Source organism: Tachypleus tridentatus, chromosome 13, assembly GCF_004210375.1.
Source record: "Tachypleus tridentatus isolate NWPU-2018 chromosome 13, ASM421037v1, whole genome shotgun sequence".
Classification (NCBI taxonomy): domain Eukaryota; kingdom Metazoa; phylum Arthropoda; class Merostomata; order Xiphosura; family Limulidae; genus Tachypleus; species Tachypleus tridentatus.
In genome coordinates, this window is record NC_134837.1 from 202,256,388 (window position 1) to 202,278,402 (window position 22,015).

Below are 22,015 nucleotides of genomic sequence, written 5' to 3' on the forward strand. Positions count from 1 at the left end.
ATCTGGTCAGTTTATCAGTAACAAAAAAAAGAGAAGAAAAAAAAGAAAGATTTTTATTTGAATAACAAAGATATGTCATGACACTTCCGGTACTACGCGAATTGTAACGCTACGTTGCAGTTCACAAGGCTTATATTGGTGAACTTTCGTCCACAATGCATTGTAGTATTATTTTTATAACGCCTATGGCCATTCATCTACAATCGACAATCTTCGTGGTAGACAGTATCTTGGTATGTTTTTATCTTTCTCATAGGGCTATTTATTACATTTTGTTTTCATTATATTTATTTATTACATTTTGTGTTTTCCCCACACGAAGCTGTTTATTACATTTTATATTCATTAAAATTTATTTAAAATGGCTGAATCACAGTTATAGTTGCCAAGTAAAACAAGAGAAAGGAAATTTTATTTCAGGCTTTAGAATTTGAAATCGTTATACCTTCATGTATGAAAAAATCGCTAAAGTATTTCGAAAATGTATACCCTGAGTTATAATCCCTGATTTTAGCATTATTAACTTTCAAGGTTGTTGCAAAGCTTCAACTTTAACTTGACTGATAAATTATAATAAACATTCCTAACATTTTGCTTCCAATTTACAACTTATAGCTTTTTCCTTTTTATACAAACATTATGAGTTTTACTTTTAAAAAAAATACAATCATTTTAACAAAACAGAAAAACCTAGATATTTTAATATATATACCTTAACTTATACACTTTGACTCTGTGATGTATTTTGCTGGCCTGGCATGGCCAAGCGCGTAAGGCGTGCGGCTCATAATCCGAGGGTCGCGGTTTCGCGCCCGCGTGGCGCTAAACATGCTCGCCCTCCCAACCGTGGGGGTGTATAAGTGACGGTCAATCCCACTGTTTGTTGGTAAAAGAGTAGCTTAACAGTTGGCGGTGGGTGGTGATGACTAGCTGCCTTCCCTCTAGTATTACCCTGCTAAATTAGGGACGACTAGCGCAGATAGCCCTTGTGGAGCTTTGCGCGAAATTCCAAAACATGTATTTTGCAACACTATACTGTTTGAAAATTTACCAATTTATTCTTATATATATTTCATTTATGTTCATTTTTTACTCAAATTACAAGTCATAAAAGCACGAAGGAAATTCTTTACCTGGAAAATGTTTTTAACTTATTGGATAAAATGCATTTATTTTCACAACTAATAATTAACTGAATGTTTCTGTTTTTTGTTTGGTATAAAATAATTATCAGTAATTGTATGGATGTTTAATATTATTTTCTTTTACGTAATTTTGTTAGTTATTAAGCCCAACGCTTATCAATAGGATATTAGGATATACGTGCCGTACCAACTGCGAGTTTCGTAACTTTTATTTAAATTGTATTAGTGGGCCTGGCATGACTAGCTGCCTTCCCTCTAGTCTTACACTACTAAATTAGGAACGGCTAGCACAGATAGCCCTCGAGTAGCTTTGTGTGAAATTCCAAAACAAACAAACAAACAAACAATTGTATTACCGCTGAGCCACCAAAGGACGTTTGTCATGGCTTAAAAACAGTTATATATATATATATATATATCCAAGCGTATTTGTGTGTTATTATCACAAGTATTACCTGTTATGAATGATATCACGTTGACAACTAGGACTGATGATGGTAATTCTCTCAATGCTTACTTAATGATTATTATTACATATAACACGCAAGATATTTATAGATAATTATTGTTTTCATTATCACCAAAAGTTATTATTTTCATTGTCACTAGAGGATAGGTCTGAAGAGAGAGATTGTTGAAAATGTAAGCTGGAAGAAATTTCTCAAAGTTATTTAATATTTATTTTATAATTTGTAGTGATTTTATTAAATAAAATTAAGCCAGTAAAAGTTTTAACTTAGAGTTTAGTCATGTAAATTTGGCTACTACGTTAAAATAAGCTGAGTGTGAGTTATGGTACTTTAGGCTTAGGTACATTCCAAATTATTGGTAAATCGTAAAACAGTATGTAGATACATTATTTTAAATTTAACAGATACAATCAAAATCTAGTTTATTGTCTTTTAGTGCTTTAAATTCAGTTAGTGCTGTATAACTTATAGATATAGATAGGTTATAAATACAAGATATTCCATGTGGGTTAATATAATTTGAATTATAACTTGGATGAGAATGCCTTTAACAATGTCATAAAATAAAGGAATCTTTGTATAATAGTTGATCAGTCTCTAAAGCCATCCAAGCACCGTGTTGTTGCTAATGTTAGGACAAATAGGATTTTAGGTTATATGTACAGAATTATTAAGTACAAGTCTAAAGAAGTTATAATTTCATTGTACAGATCACTGGTTAAGCCATATTTGGCCTTAGGAAAGGCATTGAATTAATGAAAAGGGTTCACAGAAGGGTAACTAGAATGAAAAGGTTCTAATATGAAGAGATGTTGAAATTTAAAATTGTTTTCTCTTGAAAACGAAAACGAGGAGTCTGATTAAGGTGTTTAATATTGTAAAGAGGAATTGGTAGTGTTAATGCATAATTTTTTATCATATTTAACGGTGACAATAGTAGGACTAGCAGACTCAAGTGTAAATTACGGCAGGGTAGGATCATCTTCAGTTAACACATTTTTATTTTTTTAACAGTGTGGTTGCCCTATGAAATGGCAGCTAGTCATCACCACCCACCGCCTACTCTTTTACCAACGAATAGTGGGATTGATCGTAACTTTATAACGCCCCCACGGCTGAAAGGCAAGCATGTTTGGTGTGACGGGGATTCGAACCTGCGATCCTCGGATTACGAGTCGAGTGCCTTAACCACCTGATGTCACTGGGAGGTTCTATAAAGTCTACCGTTAATCAGAATGAGAGTAATTTGTTTTTAAAGCTTTGGAACCGATATAATTTATTTTATGAAAGTCCTTATGTCCAAGTCTCGCTGATTTTGTGAAAAAAAAGAACTGATATCTCTTATTTAATTTCGAATTAAAATAAGCACGTTTTGCGAGTTTCAAAAAAGGGTTGTTTTGTTTTTTAAATATCAACTTACTAATGCTCTACCCTTGGTGTTTCATTACAATTTTATGAAAAATCAATTTCACGATATCCTACTAGAAAAATGTTCATTGTGTACACTTTTCAAAATGGAACTCTTTTTATCGATACTCCTTAATTTAAGCCTAAAACTGTATAATATTTTGGCTAACGACGAGGCCTGGCATGGCCAAGCGCGTAAGGCGTGCGACTCGTAATCCGAGGGTCGCGGGTTCGCGCCCGCGTCGCGCTGAACATGCTCGCCCTCCCAGCCGTGGGGGTGTATAATGTGACGGTCAATCCCACTATTCGTTGGTAAAAGAGTAGCCCAAGAGTTGGCGGTGGGTGGTGATGACTAGCTGCCTTCCCTCTAGTCTTACACTGCTAAATTAGGGACGGCTAGCACAGATAGCCCTCGAGTAGCTTTGTGCGAAATTCTAAAACAAACAAAGGCTAACGACGACTTTAGTTTAGGTTTGAACAAAAGACAGACGATAAAAAGTTACTTAAATGTAAATTTAAAATCAAAATAACCAAATCTAGAAATAATTACAGATTCTATTGAAATTTAGTCCATCTTCAAGTTTATTTCTATCTTGGATGAGTGATACTCGATTCTAAAGCTTTGAAAACTATATATATTTTTATTGAAGTATTTATGTCCTTGTATCGCTGTTTTTTTTAAAAAACAAAAGAAGTCTGTTAGGAAATTTCATGTTCAAATTTAAATTAAAATACACAATTTTTTGTGCATTTCAAAAATAAATTTTATCAAAATTACCTAGACTATACCTTTAGTAGTTTAGTAAATGTTCATATAAATGATTTGTTCACGATATTCTACTTAAAAGGTACTACTGATGTTCGATTTTCAAAATAAATTATTTTCATCGAGAATTTAAACCTAAAATTGTCATGAATATTCCAGGTAAAGTCAGTTTTATTTTACGTTTGAAGAAAATACGAACAATAGAAAGGCTGCGAAAAAGGGAAATTTTAAATAGAAACTCACCTTCTTAAAGGCTTGGCATGGCCAGGCGGGTTAAGGTGTTCAACTCGTAATCTAAGGGTCGCGGGTTCGAATCCCGGTCGCACCAAACATGCTTGCCCTTTCTGCTGTGGGGGTCTTATAATGTGACGGTCAATCCCACTGTTTGTTGGTAAAAGAGTAGCTTAACAGTTGACGGTGGGTGGTGATGACTAACTGCCTTCCCTCTAGTATTACCCTGCTAAATTAGGGACGACTAGCGCAGATAGCCCTTGTGGAGCTTTGCGCGAAATTCAAAAACAAACAAAACCTTAAACCAATTATAGCTTCTTTCGGAATGTAGTTCACCTTCAAGTTTTTTGTTTTATTCTATCAAAGAGTTTTATTAAAATTTCTTGAAAATTTTCATGATTTTGTACCAAAAAATGATTGTATGTCTCTGAAAATGGAACTCTTTTTATCGCTTTTACAAAATATAAATTTCCAGATGGCGTAAGTATTGCTTTATGTCTGCAGAAAGGACAAAAGATAGAAATGCTATGAAAGAAATAAAAATACAAATCCATTAATCTAAAAACTCATTACAGCTTCTTTCGAAATTTTGTTCATCTTTAAGTTTATTATGGCGAATAAACGTTTTTTGTTTATGGTTTGGTTAAAGTGTTGTTGTTCAAGTCTATTTGATTTTTCAGATAAATAAATCTCGTAGAGTATTTCACATTCAAATTCGAATTAAAATACAAACATTTTAATGTATTCATAAATTATTTTTCACATTGTATTTTATAAATAATGTTGGTGTAGTGTTTGTCAGTGTAGTTTTTACACAGTATAGTCCTTAGTTTTGTGCCTGTTTTTTGAATAAATTTGGTATTAACTGGAAGGTCATATTTTGTTACTAATTTTTGCCAAATGTTGGTTATTTTTCTGCTGATGTCGGAAATATATAGTATGCAGCAATATATGGTTTTGTGATTTTTTAATTCGTGGGATATATTTACTTTTTTTAGTTGATTTTGCTTCATATATTTATATTCATAACTGCCACGACTTCTATATTGGAGAAACAAGTAGAAAAATGGAAACCAGAATCAAAGGACACAAAAGCCACCTTCACGCGTTTTCGAACACTGCAAATCTAATAAACACAACATAACCATAGAAAACACCCAAACACTAAATAAGGAAACAAACATAAACAAACACAAAATTAAAGAAGTCTTACTTATACAACAACTCAAGCCCAAAATAAACCAACACAAAGGAACACCTTTGTACCTATATTAATAAATATAATTAAACATCTAAGCACGCCCTCTACATTCAGTTACACAACCCCCTTCAAACATGTGGTGAGCTATCGGACAGTTGCCTCTTTCTTTCTTTGTGAACCTGATGATGACCGAAGAAGGTCGAAACATTGTTCGCTCACCTACATAAAAATTTTTCTCAACCCAAACCAGCTGTTTTTACATACATATTTTAATGACATGCTTCTAGAAAGATGCTCTTCACGTATGGTTTTCAAAATTGAACTCCTTTTGTCGAAACTCGTCACAACATAACATCAATACGTTAGTTGGATGAACAAGTAAAGATAATATAATACGGTCGTGACATTAGCGACATTCGAGTACCTATAATGTCCAAGTATATGTAATGCGAGACAGTAAGGTGGCGCTATTACAATTTCATACTTTAGATTTAAAGAAAAGTTTCCACTTCACTGAATTACTTCGAACAACCTAATGATCGATACGTACGTATCATAAGGTTAAATAATGAATCATATTTTCATGAATACTAGAATAATTTGGATGCTAAGTTACTCTGCGTTAGCAATTTGAGTAAAGCAAGATATCATACAGTCTCGAAATATAATTGTAACAAAGTAAAAAATTTATTTTCTTTCACGTAAAAAACATATAAAAGTATCGACCTTTTAAAACAATACTAAAAGAAAATACAACTAAAATATTAATTATCAGTTAGACTGCCACCATTAACCTAATTAAATTTTATAAATGATAGAAAGTGTATTTTTCACACACAATATTTTATTCTCTATTATAATCATTAGCATAAGAAACATATAAAAATCAAAACACTGAAATATGTTTATCTTTCTATTATCATTGTGTGGGACAAAATATATTTAAAGATACACGACAGACCTGAAACTAAAATATATAATCGTAATAAGCCAGATCTGTAGAACGAAGTAAGCAAGTATTGTAACATGTTATACTTAATATATTTATTTGCTTGTCTACGAGATGCAGTCGGGTGGAATCATTTCATCGTAAGTTTGATGGTAAGTTTTAAAAAGTTGGGTAAATTATGAATGCGTTTTATGTTGGGATTCTCTGAAACATAGATGAAGTTTTCTGAGAAGAGATATTCCACAACTTCTGAAACTATTTCATTTATCATTCATGCAAATATTATTTAATTTTGCTTTTCATTCAATACGTTTGGGTAGTGTAACGGAATCGATCTTGAGATATTAGGCTTAACGTAAGAGCTCACGATTTCTATTTGATTGTATTTACTGAAACAAACTTCAAAGGTGCTTTAAATTCTCTAAATTAATTAAACGCTTTTAGTGATCACTGATTTTAAATCTGGAATGATTAGTGCTGCCGGGAAAAAAAAAAAAGAAAACATTTCTAATAGCGACAGTGATTTAACTAATATGTTAAGCTACAAGTCAAGATCTGCTAACTGAAAATTGAACCAAATTTCATATTACTTGCAATATATACAAACTCAGACATTGGAAGAATTGAATTTACAGTTTGACAAACTTCATTGTGCAACTTATTAATAGTTTGTACTTTTTTACCTTATAGCAACTGAAATTCTGCAACTTTTGTTTGTTTTTCGTAGGTATTATTCTTCTGCGACGAGCCCAAGTATAAATAACAGGAGTTGTCATTTCTCACATCGATTTAACATCACAATAAACAGGAGTTGTCATATCTCACATCGATTTAACATCACAATAAACAGGAGTTGTCATTTCTCACATCGATTTAACATCACAATATATGTACAAGGTATTACATAACATCAACAAACCTAAATAAACAAATTAATCGCGTGTGAAAATACAAAGTAATTCTTTTATGTTAATCTACTGTTTATAAATTATTGAAATAAATCCTTTTGAAATATCTTTAAAAATGAAACTGACAACCATGTAACAACACATTATCATACAAAGATTGCTTGTTTTCTGCAAATGCATAACTTACGTTTAAGGGTATTGGTTACCATGAATGGAACTGCTATTATTACAATCTAATTCAAATTTACTTAAACCCCCTATGATTTTAAATAAATTCAAGAGACACCTAACGTTTGCATAATATTTTAATCAAGTTACTATTGTTTCATGTGCCATCAACATACTTAGGACTCCCCACACACACACACACATGTTCCCACTATAACCAGGAGTTACACTGGAGTCTTGAAAGAAGGGAGAACCCTTCAATGATCCACTTTGACATTCCAATCAAAAGTTCAGGAACGCTAATGGTTTGATTTCTGAAGAGGCGGAACGTCGTACCAGACCGTCTGACCACAATTTAACTCCTGAATGTACGTTCTTTAAAACATGGTGATTAAAAAGTTTTGAATAATTGTCATAAATGAAACATTTTAAAATATGTAATGTCACCATACAAGAAAAACGTTGCTGAGTGCAAAAAAACATTTTAAATTATACAAATCTTTAAGAGGCACACACATAATATCCTAGTGTATATTACTTAATAATAGACATATTTTAAAACACGTTTTAAATACTCATAGTCGATCATTAATCACTTATATTATAATTAGAATAGGATTTTTAACCTAAAAATGGTTAATTAATTTATTGTTTATGATTGGTCCGCTAGCTGCCAAAATGGCTAAACTTTTTATACGTAGAGACCAATTGATAATTACTAGAAACTATAATACGTTCTATGAAAACGTTTCTTAATGTTTATGGCATAAAGTCTTGGAAAAGCAATAAATATATATTTATCTTTCTTTTGAAAATTTTTACAACTTTTATACAGATTTATGTGCCAAAACTTTATGTGCCAAGTGTTTGTTGATACATTAAAATATTCATTACATTCTATCTTGCATAAAATTTATATATTTTTACAAGAAATATACATCATTTTTTTTACAGTTATAACATGAGGGCTATATATACGATTTCGTTTTCAGAGCATTCTTCAATGTTAAATTTTCAATAAAACTGATGGAAACTTCAGGTTGTTTCATCCCTCGTTATCAGGCTCGTTTTTTGATCATTTGAATTATTAAAGCCGGTAATGTCGATAAAAACCTCGTCCACATAACCGTTGGAGTTGTCGCAATTAATTTCTGGAGCAAACAGAACTCTTCGGCGTTTTTCTAGGATTTGGTCCATCGCGTATTTCCTGTCTATTGTCGCCAAGCTGTGCATATACTCTGTAGTGTTCAAGCGATCACGAGAAAACAAGCGTGCTCTGGTGGCCAAAAACGATGAATCTAAAATTAAGAGAGATTAATAAAATTGTTAAATATTTTATGTCTGCAGTTTATAAACAATTCTCTGTACTAATCGTGATAACATCGAAACTAACTTTGTTAATTGTCACCAAAGCCACATAAGACGGTTCGTTTGTTTATTTGTTTTTGAATTTCACACAAATCTACACGAAAGCTGTTTGTGCTAAGATGGTTCGTACTTTCCAAATAAATTAACTAGATTTCTCATTGTTCTTGGACATATATTATAAACTAAATTTCTCACTGTCCCTAGACGTTTGTTATAAACTAGATCTCTCACTATCTCTGGTCGTCTCTTATAAACTATATCTCTCACTATCCCTAAACATTTGTTAACAATCATAAGTTAATTTTCCCACGATTATTACTTTAGTCTGGTACAGTGTCCTATCAAACCATATTGATATACCAGCTAGAGTGTACGACCCCTGGATGGAAATTATGTAAATTTATAATTAATAAAAGGTTATCTTAGGACATGAAAATTTGCTTCCTTTACATGTAATTGTAAAAAACGCCCATAAAAACTACAGAAAACAAAATGTGAAACCGCAAGATGCATCCAACAAACCTTCATGCCAAAGTTGGTAAAGATCCTAATTAATAGGGGGCGAAGTAGTGGTAAAAACGCCCTTAAAAAACACAAAATTGAAAACTTGTATGTATTTATCTCCCCATAAACCAAATGAACGTGGCCCAGCATGGCCAGGTGGTTAAGGCACTCGACTCGTAATCCGAGGGTCGCGGGTTCGAATCCCTGTCTTACCAAACATGCTACTCTTTCAGCCGCGGAGACGTAATGTTGTTTACGGTCAATCCCACTATTCGGTGATGATGACTAGCTGCCTTCCCTCTAGTGTTACATTGCTAAATTAGCCCTCGTGTAGCTTTGTGCGAAATTCAAACCAAACAAACCTCCGTACCTAATTAGGTGAAGATCCATTCACAGTATTGACATACAAAAGACAGTCTTTCACGCACATCACTCGACCATCAGGTTAATATAAAGCTATATCTAAGATAGAGGTCAATGAAACATATTAATAACAGAACCAAGATAGTTGAAAATCAAATCCTTTATTGAAAATATTCTAAGAAACTTCGGTCGAGTTAATAATTTACCGTGTGCACTGTAAGATAATTATTTACAACAATATTTACGCTATTATAATAAAGAAAGCTTTACGTGGTCTGTTGACAGTGTTTGTTTTTGTAACAATATCATAAACAATGAAATATCCCTGGTTTCAAGTCTGGAATGATTCATATATCGTTCCATACCATAAAAACACAAGATGAATCATATGTCACTCAGGAGTTTATACATCAATGTCTTATCTTAATGATTGAAATCATATTTCTAAGCTACATACACGGAGACAAAAATAGTAAAACCTTTCAACATTCATGAATCTATTTAATTATATCGTACATTTATCCAGCTGATTTCTGTGACAAAGTAGTCATGACGAGTTCAATACAACATGAGACAGAGACATATCTGAGAACCAGAATTAAACATGTGCAAAAATTAAATATAATAAAATGCATTGGTTTAACAAAAACAAGATTCTTGTATTAGCGTCCAGTATGAACTTAGGCCTATCTGTGAAAGTTAGTTAATCAGATTTGTAGCACAAGAAATGAAAGTTTTCATTATTATTAAGTGAACTGAACTATGACTTTTTTTTTTTTTCTGAACAGCATTAGAAATCGTTACAAAATTCAGAAGCTGGATATTTATAAATACCCAGTCTTCTCTACTGTATTATTTCAAAACTTCCAAGTTCTAGTAAGGTCACAGAACAATTGGTAACTACTGTACTTAGATCTAGGTGTTATTTATATTGGACTGGTTAGTCGGTTTCAGTACGTTGAAACGATATTATTTATCATACAATAGTTATTGATAAAGATGTAATGTCGGTTTTTAAAACACAGCAATTATGTGGAATTATCGTTTTACGTTAAAAGTGTGTTTAAAAATGTACATTGAAAATTCAGCTATGTTCTAACTAAAATGTAACAAAAAACAACGGTTAGAAATCAACAATGAGCACAAACAGTACTTGAGAATATTGCAGGAACAAAACAATCTAGTAATAAGCAGACTACACAGGTCATGTACAACGTCACTGTTGAAATGAAGGCGTTTATCTAACTACATGTGTACAGACATTCTTTTCAAACCACACGTTTGTGGTTTAAAAGCAACAGAATACGTGTGCCCTACATTTTCAAGTACAAACAACGTCAGTGTATGTTTTTCGACTAGATCGTATCTACGCTTAACCTTCGGAGAATTTAAATATTATTTTCGACTAGATGATATGACGCTTTCTGAGTCTTGATGTGATATTAATACCAAAACATCGTTATTACAAAAAAGAAAGCAGCAAATATTTAAACTCTATCCTATTCTTTGTTAAATTAGTCACACGTTTTTTGTGTCTTTATTCAAGTCTTTAGCTCAAAACACTCACACCCTAAAAATTGTTCCGGAAACCAGAATAGATTCTTTCAACGTCACGTGACCACACTTTCAGTACCAAGTTTTTACAGAGTACTGGAACACGTCATCAAGTTTTTAACAAGAGCAACGCAATAATGGTTCTTTCAAAAAGTAATTTCAGAAGTGAAGAGTGAATGTGTTGAACTAAGCTGTCAGGAACTTCATTAAAAAAGTGTAAAATGAAAAGCTCTTTAAAAGTGTAATTACCAGCAAAATACACGCCATCATTATTACATGCAGAATACGTTTGAATGACGTGCAGAGTACGTTTGAACAGTAGAATTACTAGTGAAATACTCTTAAATAATATTAAAACTTTCAGAATACACTGTAACATTATAATTTCCAGAACTCTTGAAAGTTCAATGATGGCAGAATATTTACTAGAATTAATACAAGTTATTTACGAGGCAGGGAGAAACATCTACCCAAAAACCAACACTCAGTACAGCAGCTAGCGATACAAACACTAGTGTGATACATAAAAAACACCAAAACTCAGTACAGTAGACAGCTATACAAACATTATGGTCATAAATAAACAACACCAAACTAAGTGGAGTAAACAGCTATACAAGCATTAAAGTAATACATAAGCAACACCAAACTTAGTACAGTACACAACTATACGAACATTAGAATGATATAAACAAAACGTTAACTTGTCTTGATAACAGTACTACAGCTAAACATTAATTTGTCTTGACAACAATACTACAACTAAATGTTAACTTGTCTTGACAACACCACTACAGCTAAACGTTAATTTTTCTTGACAACACTACTACAGCTAGACGTTAAATTAACAACAATAGTAGAGCTAGACGTTAACTTGTTTTAACAACAATACAACAGCTAAATGCTAACTTGTCTTAACAACAATATAACAGCTAAACATTAACTTGTTTTAACAACAATACTACAACTAGGCATTAACTTAACAACGATATTACAGCTAAACGTTAACTTGTTTTAACAACAATACTACAACTAGGCATTAACTTAACAACGATATTACAGCTAAACGTTAACTTGTTTTAGCAACAATACTACAGCTAAACGTTAACTTGTTTCAGTAACAATACTACAGCTAAACGTTAACTTGTTTCAGCAACAATACTACAGCTAAACGTTAACTTAATAACAAAACTACAGCTACACGTTAACTTGTTTTAACAACAATACTACAACTAAGCTTTAACTTAACAAAATACAACAGCTAAACGTTAAGTTGTTTTAACAACAATACTACAGCTAAACGTTAACTTGTTTTAACAACAATACAACAACTAAGCATTAACTTAACAACAATACTACAGCTAAACGTTAACTTGTTTTAACAACAATACTTGAAATAAATGTTAACTTGTCTTGACAACACCACTACAACTAAATGTTAACTTGTCTTGACAACACCACTACAGCTAAACGTTAATTTTTCTTGACAACACTACTACAGCTAAACGTTAAATTAACAACAATAGTACAGCTAAAAGTTAACTTGTTTTGACAACAATACTACAGCTAAATGTTAACTTGTTTTGAGAACAATACTACAACTAAACGTTAAGTTGTTTTGAGAACAATACTACAACTAAACGTTAACTTGTTTTGAGAACAATACTACAGCTAAACGTTAACTTGTCTTGACAACATTACTACAGCTAAACGTTAACTTGATTTAACAACAATACAACAATTAAGCATTAACTTAGCAACACTACTACAGCTAAACGTTAACTTGTTTTGGCAACACTACTTCAACTAAACGCTAACTTGTTTTGAGAACAATACTACAACTAAACGTTAACTGTTTTTACAACACTACTACAACTAAACGTTAACTTGTTTTGAAAACAATGCTACAACTAAACGTTAACATGTTTTGAGAACAATACTACAGCTAAACGTTAAATTGTCTTGACAACAATACTACATCTAAACGTTAACTTGTTTTAACAATAATACTTGAACTAAATGTTAATTTGTTTTGACAACATTACTACAGCTAAACGTTAACTTGTCTTGACAATATTACTACAGCTAAACGTTAACTTGTCTTGACAACATTACTACAGCTAAACGTTAACTGTTTTGACAACACTACTACAGCTAAACGTTAACTGTTTTAACAACAATGCTGAAACTAATCGTGTTTTGTTAAGTTGTTTTATCTTCTTACCACATCACAGTTATAACTCAACTCCAAATAAACTATCTTTATTCATACCGTAGAGCTAGGTCTTGCTTTAGATAATTATGTTACGACAGAAATGACATTCTCTTAAAGTCTTTTTTAAGTTGCGTCACACATTCAGAACATATTTACAAGGAACTGAGCTAGTAGAAGGTTAACGAACCACAATCTCTTGATGGGTCTGTAACCATAAGGCAAAACTATGGCGTTTTTCTTTATTATCGATGTAATAAAAACTAGATGTTTTGATGCAGAACTGTCCCGTCTTAAAGTCAACGAACTCACTGGAGTTTATTTTTCTGTATGTCGTCGAATGAACAATTTTCTTTGCACAGTAATTTCATTCAGATAATAGTGTTAGTGGGTCGTGAGGGGTAACGACATTGTAAGTCATGTAGCTAATCTACAAGGAATTACTATAGAGATGCTGCTATAAATCCCGAAGCGAGCTTTCTCTCTGAACTGGTTTTGGTTTTTGTTTTTTGCTTTTTAATAATAACTCACGGTATAATGTCTGATAGCTGTTTTTAATTTTTTGTTTGTTTGTTGTTGTTCTTTTAATTTCACGCAAAGCTACTCGAGGGCTATCTGCGCTAGCCGTCCCTAATTTTGCAGTGTAAAACAAGAGGGAAGACAGATAGTCATCACCACCCACCGCCAACTTTTGAGCTACTCTGTTTCCAACAAATAGTGGGATTGACCATCACATTATAACTTCCCACGGCTGAAAGGGCGAGCATATTTGGTGCGACGGGGATTCGAACCCGAGACCTTTAGATTACGAGTCGAACGCTTTAGCCCACCTGGCCATGCTGGGCGCTGATAGTTGCTAATTATTGTCTTGACTTCTTCATTGTATCAGATCTCTGTACAACATCTACAAAAATAAATCTTTCTAATCTAGAGGTTTTATTTTATATTCCATACGTGACTACGTGAACACGTGAAATGTTTGTGGCGCTTATCATATACTGGCACAAGTACTACGTAAGAATAATGAAAAATATCGACAACATCAAATAAGGGCAAAGAAAAATAAAAGTTATTAAATAACCAAGAGAAAAGATAGAAAACAATTACGATTTTTAGATACAAGTAATTTTATTCAAAGTTTTTAATATTTTCGGTTACCAAAGTACGGTGTACAGAAAATAGTTAGTACACTTTAGTTCTAACTAATACAACAATTTTCATTTTTCGAAACCATTTATGGCACATACAGACAATTCATAAAATTCAAAATTAAATAAAAACCCACATCCGAATATTGCGTTATACCAATAAGGACAGATTCGATGTGTCCTTTTGTGTCACTACACATACAATATTGCTCTATAAATTTTTAGCAGAGGCCATTTAATGTGTTGTATCAGCTTTTGCTGTGGAACTTAGACGATATGGATACAGAGATGCTAACGATATTAGTTTGATGGTTTATATTTTATTCTTTCAGTGACATGCGCACTTTTATTGTATTTTGAACTTTGTGGACCTCGCACGTGGGAATCAAACAGCTGCTAGGAATAAATTTAAACCTTTATTTTGATGAACTCTGGGATAATAAACCAGTCTAACTTAACGATAATAAACCAGTCTAACGTAACGATAATCAACCAGTCTAACTTAATGATAATAAACCAGTGTAACTTAACGATAATAAACCAGTGTAACTTAACGATAATTAACCAGTCTAACTTAATGATAATAAACCAGTCAAACGTAACGATAATAAACCAGTCTAACGTAACGATAATAAACCAGTCTAACTTAACGATAATAAATCAGTTTAATTTAACGATAATAAAATAGTCTAACTTAACGATAACGAACCAGTGTAACTTAACGATAGTGAACCAGTTTAACTTAACGATAATGAACCAGTCTAACTTAACGATAATGAGCCAGTGTAACTCTAGGGTAATAAACTAGTGTAACGTAGGAATAATAAAGTAGTTTTACTCAAAAATAATAAACAGTATAACTCAGGGATAATAAATCCATAAGCAGTTTGTTTTTGTTAAAATAAAATATACACAATGTGCTCTCTATGCTACGCCCCCTCACTGGTCTCAAATCTTGGGTTTTAGCGTCATAAGTCACTTGCTGATGAACCACTAGGGGCTCCGTTGTAGAGTTTGCCTTTTGACGAGTTTCTCAGTTTTTTATTAAAATAATAATTTTACATAGCTTGACTATATTTAATTATAGTAATTCTGACATACGTAGGTATTGTATTAGGGTCTTGGCAGTCCACCTTTATAAGGAAATTGTTTGTGTTAATTAATGCGCAACATAATGACCCAATCATTCACTTTTACAGCATATAGACTGATGTGGCTTTGCTGTAAGAAAACACACATTCATATCTTGCTTTATATCAAGAAATGTTAAAGTTCACGCCATTATTTCGAAATGAGATTATACGACGCTTTCAAGGTCTGTTTGTGTGCTTATATAATTGAAAACACACAAACAAGTGAGGCGACAAACAACATGTGGCCATAAAAATGGTGAAATCATAGAAACCAGGTGTCGCTAAACGTGTACACGTGCTGGGAAATCGGAAAAAAACATTCATTGTTGTAAACAGTTGGAGAACGTTCCTGGCTTGTTGTTATTTATACATACGTGTATTTGTGGTGTTCGTTAAAAGCTAGCTACAAACGAGTTCTACACTCTGTAAGATGTGATCTTGAACAAGGAACTTACAATAGTGGCGATTTGCGCCAACTTTAATACAAAATGAAACAAACTTTATGAATCGCTGTACTGAGAACCAGTTTCCTTTTTTATCCCTCTAAGTACAAACAGAGTACTTGACACCGAGGGATATATGTCAATCACATGTGACGTCCACCAACTTTAGTACAACGTTTCTCAACTGGGAAGAGGGAGGTTAAAAGACATTTAATGATGCCAAACATAAAGTTGGATTAATGAACTACTCTAGTTTAGGGGGACGACGATATTTCAGGGGAACAAGTCCCCTCTCTTAGTGTCGGCCCAGTTGTTTATTATTGACTTATGATTCCTATGTCTTCCGTCGACTTTCCATTTTCTTGTATTTTTATTTCTCTATGTAAATTAGTATCTGAACATATCTATTATACCCTATCCAACAAGGTTTAGCTTGTTTCAACCTTTCAACACAGTGTTCGACGTTTCCGACACGGGAACCAAGCCCCAAATTGACTAATAACCGCGTACTTTGTGTAGACAAAGGATCACTTATTGTGAATCTGATGCGAATGTATCAAGTTGAACCTGTTTTAACACAAATCGTGTCAATCACGATTCTGAATTTTACAGAGAGCGTATGATTTCGAATTACATTAAACAAATACAGATAAGCGTGGACAACATGCTCTGTGAAGTGTTAATTTTTACATTTGAAATACTCAAACGCATTGACTAATACTAAAACTAGAAGTGCAGCAAAAAAAAAACCACCTTTGTAACTAATAAACTAGTTAAAGTATATTATTTTTATATCAAGTATGACAGTTATGGAAAATATGGTTCTGTCGACAAGTAAGGTAACAGATCAGAAGTGGGCGGAAGAAGCGGTGATTGATCATACAGTATATATGTAGATGAAACATAACAAGGATGACATTAATGTAGTACAGTAGTGTAACCGTCCTTGTCTATACCTGAATATTTACAACGTGCCAGTATTACCAACCAATAAGCGTTGTATGTGGAACTGGAATAAGATCGACATACATGATTGGTTCCTGCTAACAGAGGTTGGGGAAGGGGTACAGAACACATTCCGGTGTTTGATGAATTTCGTCAGTCAGTCATGAGATAGTAAAGCTTTGAACTCAACTCTCTTCTTTATATGTAACGTTTGATGTATCGTGGCTTTCTCTAAACTCACGATGCATTATATACGAGTTTGTTTAAAAAAATAACACACTTATACAACAAATCTAAGATATAATGTTATAATAAAAATAACAAAAGACGTGAGTGTTTCTACTGTTGTGTGTCTCTGGTCGTGTTGCTTGGAAGAGCAGTGCAACACAAGAGGTGAAAAAAACATTCATTGTTGAAAACAGTTGGAGAACGTTCTTGGCTTGTTGTTATTTATACATACGTGTATTTGTGGTGTTCTTTAAAACCTAAGGATTTATGTTGGAGACTTGGCTTTACATAAAAAACAACCATGACATACCAAATCATGAACTAGAAAATGTTATTATACATTTTTATAAGTAAAATGTTAATATACATTATTGTATGAAGTGTTATTATACATTATTGAATGAAGTGTTATTATACATTATTGAATGAAGTAAAGTGTTATCATAGATTATTGTATGAAGTAAAGTGTTATCATACATTTTATATGAAGTAAAGTGTTAACATACATCATTGTATGAAGTGTTATTATACATTATTGAATGAAGTAAAGTGTTATAGAAGTAAAATGTTAATATTCATTGTTGTATGAAGTAAAGTGTTATCATAGAGTATTGTATGAAGTAAAGTGTTATTATACATTATTTTATGAAGTAAAGTGTTATCATACATTGCTGAATGAAGTAAAGTGTTAACATACATTTTATATATGAAGTAAAGTATTATCATACATTATTGTATAAAGGAAAGTGTTATTATACATTATTGTATGAATCAAAGTGTTATCATACATTATTGTATAAAGGAAAGTGTTATCATACATTATTGTATAAAGGAAAGTGTTATTATACATTATTGTATGAAGCAAAGTGTTATCATACATTATTATATGGAAAAAGTGTTATTATACATTATTGTATGAAGCAAAGTGTTATTATACATTTATGACGAACATACTAAGTCCTTGATAACGAAGCTTGTCAAATTCCGAGCTTCTGTAAGACATTCATGATGTTTTTACCATCAGAGGTTCAAATACTGGTTTAACTTCTATGATTGTTTGTTCTTGTAGAAAAGTAAAATACAATAGAACATTGCTAAGCCTTTTACCACAACTCTTCCTGAACCTGTCAGTGAAACACATGTTGTAACGTGTAAAGTCAAACTGTTACAGTGACAACAGATAGTAAACCGAGTCAGAGAGATACAGGTCAACAAGTGAACGATTTTTATCACTGCTATTTAATGGCGTAATTTCTCTGTCTTCAAACAGTGACAAAATTATTTTTTTACATAAACTCTTATAAAACGTTTCTGAGGGCGTCAGTTTCTAAACTTATCACAAGGACAATGCACATGTGGCCTACTTACCAGCATTGTGCTCAACTAGAGGTTATCATTTCAGCTTCGTTGTTGTTACAGGGTCCAGGTCGCGGCTTATTACAGAGTAATATGGATTTACAAAAATCCTTTGTCACGCCTTGCGTTTCGGTACGTTGATGTAAGTAATTAGTAAGCTTATATGTACAGAATGTGCCATGTTTGTTTATAAGAAACATTGTCCTATACTTTCAATCATGGGTACTAAGAATGCATGGAATATTCGTAACTATCAATCAGTTAACGTTACTCAAATATTTCCTAAAACTGGATTCAGTACCAAATTATTCATTCTAATATCACTTGAAGTGAGTACCAGCTTTACGACTGGATAGAACAGTTGTAAACTCTAACTTAGAATCTAACAATATAAACTCTTACAAGGACAGTCGGTGAATCTAACAATATAAACTCTCACAAGGACAGTGGATGAATGTAACAATTCTCACAATGACGGTGCGTGAGTTTGACAGATATTTTTGTGAGACGTAAAAATTATTTGATACCAATTATATTCACAGCCTATTTCAATTTAAACTGTAAGTTTAAAGTACACGCATTAAACAAGCACTGTAAGCCTAAAAATGACAGTAATAAAGGCTTAGCAAATAACTTATCAGAGGCACATAATTAAGAAATAAAATAAGTTTGTATTCGTCTAAAACTGACTCATCGTCCTATTTTAAAACTAGTTTATTGTGACCCAAGACGCCAGTGGTTGGTGTATACCAACATTCTCATAAGCTGTGAACCATGGCACACACACTTACCGTGCTTAGAGTTCCTTCGATATCGGATATATCTCACAACCAGTCCAAAAACAACCAGCAACACTACAATAATAATAGTTACTGTTCCAAGAGCTACTAAAGTGGGAACACTCCATGTGTAAGAAAGTTCGCGTACATGCGAAGCGGATTCGTCCAACAGTCCATACTTTTGATTTTCAGAAATCATTTCTCGAGAATTAGCAGCAAACTCGACCTCACGAAATTTGTGTTTCTCTGGTGGAGTACGTGCTGCACCGCCAGTATTTGACTCGACTGGTAGACTGGGTTGTTTGTTGCTCACGGGACCGGAGTGAACGTACGGGTAGAGTGGCCTAGTTTTGGTCACACCTGGTATCGTTAGGCCTATCGTGTTGAGATCGACACACACGCTGTCCTGGTACTTATTGCACGAGATTAATTCCAGTTCTTCTGGTCTACAGGTGGTGCAGGGGCGACATTGTGCTTCTTCACGGTCAAACCACTGCTGGTCGAATCCACACGGAGCGACTACTGAAAGCTCTGATCTAGAGGGAGTCGTTGTTGTAAGGACCAATAAACATAGTGACAAGAGATAGATTAATCTGAGCATGACTGACTTTCTCCCGTTTATAGAAGTGGTTAATACTGTAAGATAAATGTTTCTCCAGACAGTCCAGTTTTTGTTTAACCACAGCTTTCGCAGTGTTGTTATCACACGAGATGCCACAAAAGAAGTGAGTGTGTTTAGTAATCGAAGGTAGGATGTGGCAAGTGTTTATCACAGTTCGGACTTCCTTAGTCAACTCTGTTGATAGGTTTTTACTCACAGCTGTTTCCGGTACGCACACTGAGTCAAGTAGCCAATATCTCTCGCTTATACATTGAAACCCCCAGCGTTGATAACTCAGCGTGGGGCATCCCACACGTAGCGGAAAACGTGCATTTCCCGCGTCATCTGATCATTGGCTTGGAATTAGATGAAATAGATGACGTAACGTAATTTCCCAGAAACAACAATACATTTTATACCCCTATCAGCGAATGTTGTTAGAAATAACTCATTTCCTTCTCTTTTCCAGCTATGCTTCCAAATCTCAGATATATGGACGAGATTTAACATAATTTTAGAAATTAAACATCACGTGAGGAATTTTGTTCATCTAACACTGACACTAACTCCTTGTCACATGAGGTATTTTGTTGTTCTAACTATAACAGTAACTGAACGTCATTTGAGGAATTGTGTTCATCTAACACCGACACTAACTGATAGTCATTTGAGGAGTTGTGTTCATTTAACACTGACACTAACTCAATATCAAATGAGGAATTTTCTTCATCTAACACTGACGCTAATTGAACGTGACGTGAGAAAGTTTGTTCATCTAACACTGACATCAACTAAACGTCACATGAGGAATTTGGTTCATCTAACACTGACAGTAACTGAACTTCCCGGAAGGAAGTTTGTTCATCTAATACTGACATCAACTAAACGTCACATGAGGAATTTTGTTCCTCTAACGCTGACACTATCCCAAAAACATGTGAGGAATTTTGTTCATCTAATACTGACACGAACTGAACGTCACCTGAAGAATTTTGTTCATCTAACACTGACACTAACTCAACATCACGTAAGAAATTTTGTTTATCTAACCCTGACATTAAATTAACAAGACGTGAGGAACTTTGTTCATCTAACACCGACACAAATTCTGTAACACGTGATAAAGTTTGTTCATCTAACGCTGACACTAACTCAACATCACGTGAGGAATTTTGTTCATCTAACGCTGACACTAACTCAACATCACGTGAGGGATTTTGTTCATCTAACACTAACACTAAACCAAAAACACGTGAGGAATTTTGTTCATCTAACGCTGACACTAACTCAACACCACGTGAGAGATTTTGTTCATCTAACACTAACACTAAACCAAAAACACGTGAGGAATTTTGTTCATCTAACATTCACACTAACTCAACAACACGTGAGGAATTTTAATTGTGTTCATATAACACTGACAGTAACTGAACATCATGTGAGGATTTTGTCCGTCTACATTGACATTCTGCTATTCACATGATATATGTATATATATATTCCTACACAATAATTATATGACGTATATGTAGTTATTGGTTAATGTAATTGAAAATCACCTCAATTGAGAATAAATTAACATGTGACTGTTCATCTAGTAATTGTTAGATAACATCATGTAACTGCACACTAGCACTGACAGTAATGAGAATCTTTAAAGTATGAAGTCACTTGTTAATAAAAATTTCATATAAATACAGGGAGAATGAAATATATCATTTTCTTAAATGTATAAATAATAATTCTCTGTGTTCATCTCTTGTGGAATACTATAATATTCAATGTGATTTATGATTTATTCTCTGTGTTCATCTCTTGTGGAATACTATAAAATTCAATGTGATTTATGATTTATTCTCTGTGTTATACTTCATGTGTATAAAACTACGAGTATGATTGGTTCTCCATGGAATACTTCACGTGTATAAAACTACGAGTATGATTGGTTCTCCATGGAATACTTCATGTGTATAAAACTACGAGCATGATTAGTTCTCCATGGAATACTTCACGTGTATAAAACTACGAGTATGATTAGTTCTCCATGGAATACTTCATGTGTATAGAACTACGAGTATGATTGGTTCTCCATGGAATACTTCATGTGTATAAAACTACGAGAATGATTGGTTCTCC

General features: G+C 33.2%; 1 protein-coding gene across 1 annotated transcript; it reads right to left on the reverse strand.

Moving 5' to 3' along the window:
* Positions 1-5,888: 5,888 nt before the first annotated feature.
* Positions 5,889-20,132, reverse strand: LOC143240024 (uncharacterized). Its single transcript, XM_076481788.1, has 2 exons — positions 19,291-20,132; positions 5,889-8,543 (listed from the first exon to the last, which is right to left on the reverse strand). Exons 1-2 carry the CDS (start codon positions 19,877-19,879, stop codon positions 8,281-8,283), a joined length of 852 nt encoding a protein of 283 aa, XP_076337903.1. The 5' UTR covers positions 19,880-20,132; the 3' UTR covers positions 5,889-8,280.
* Positions 20,133-22,015: the final 1,883 nt, after the last annotated feature.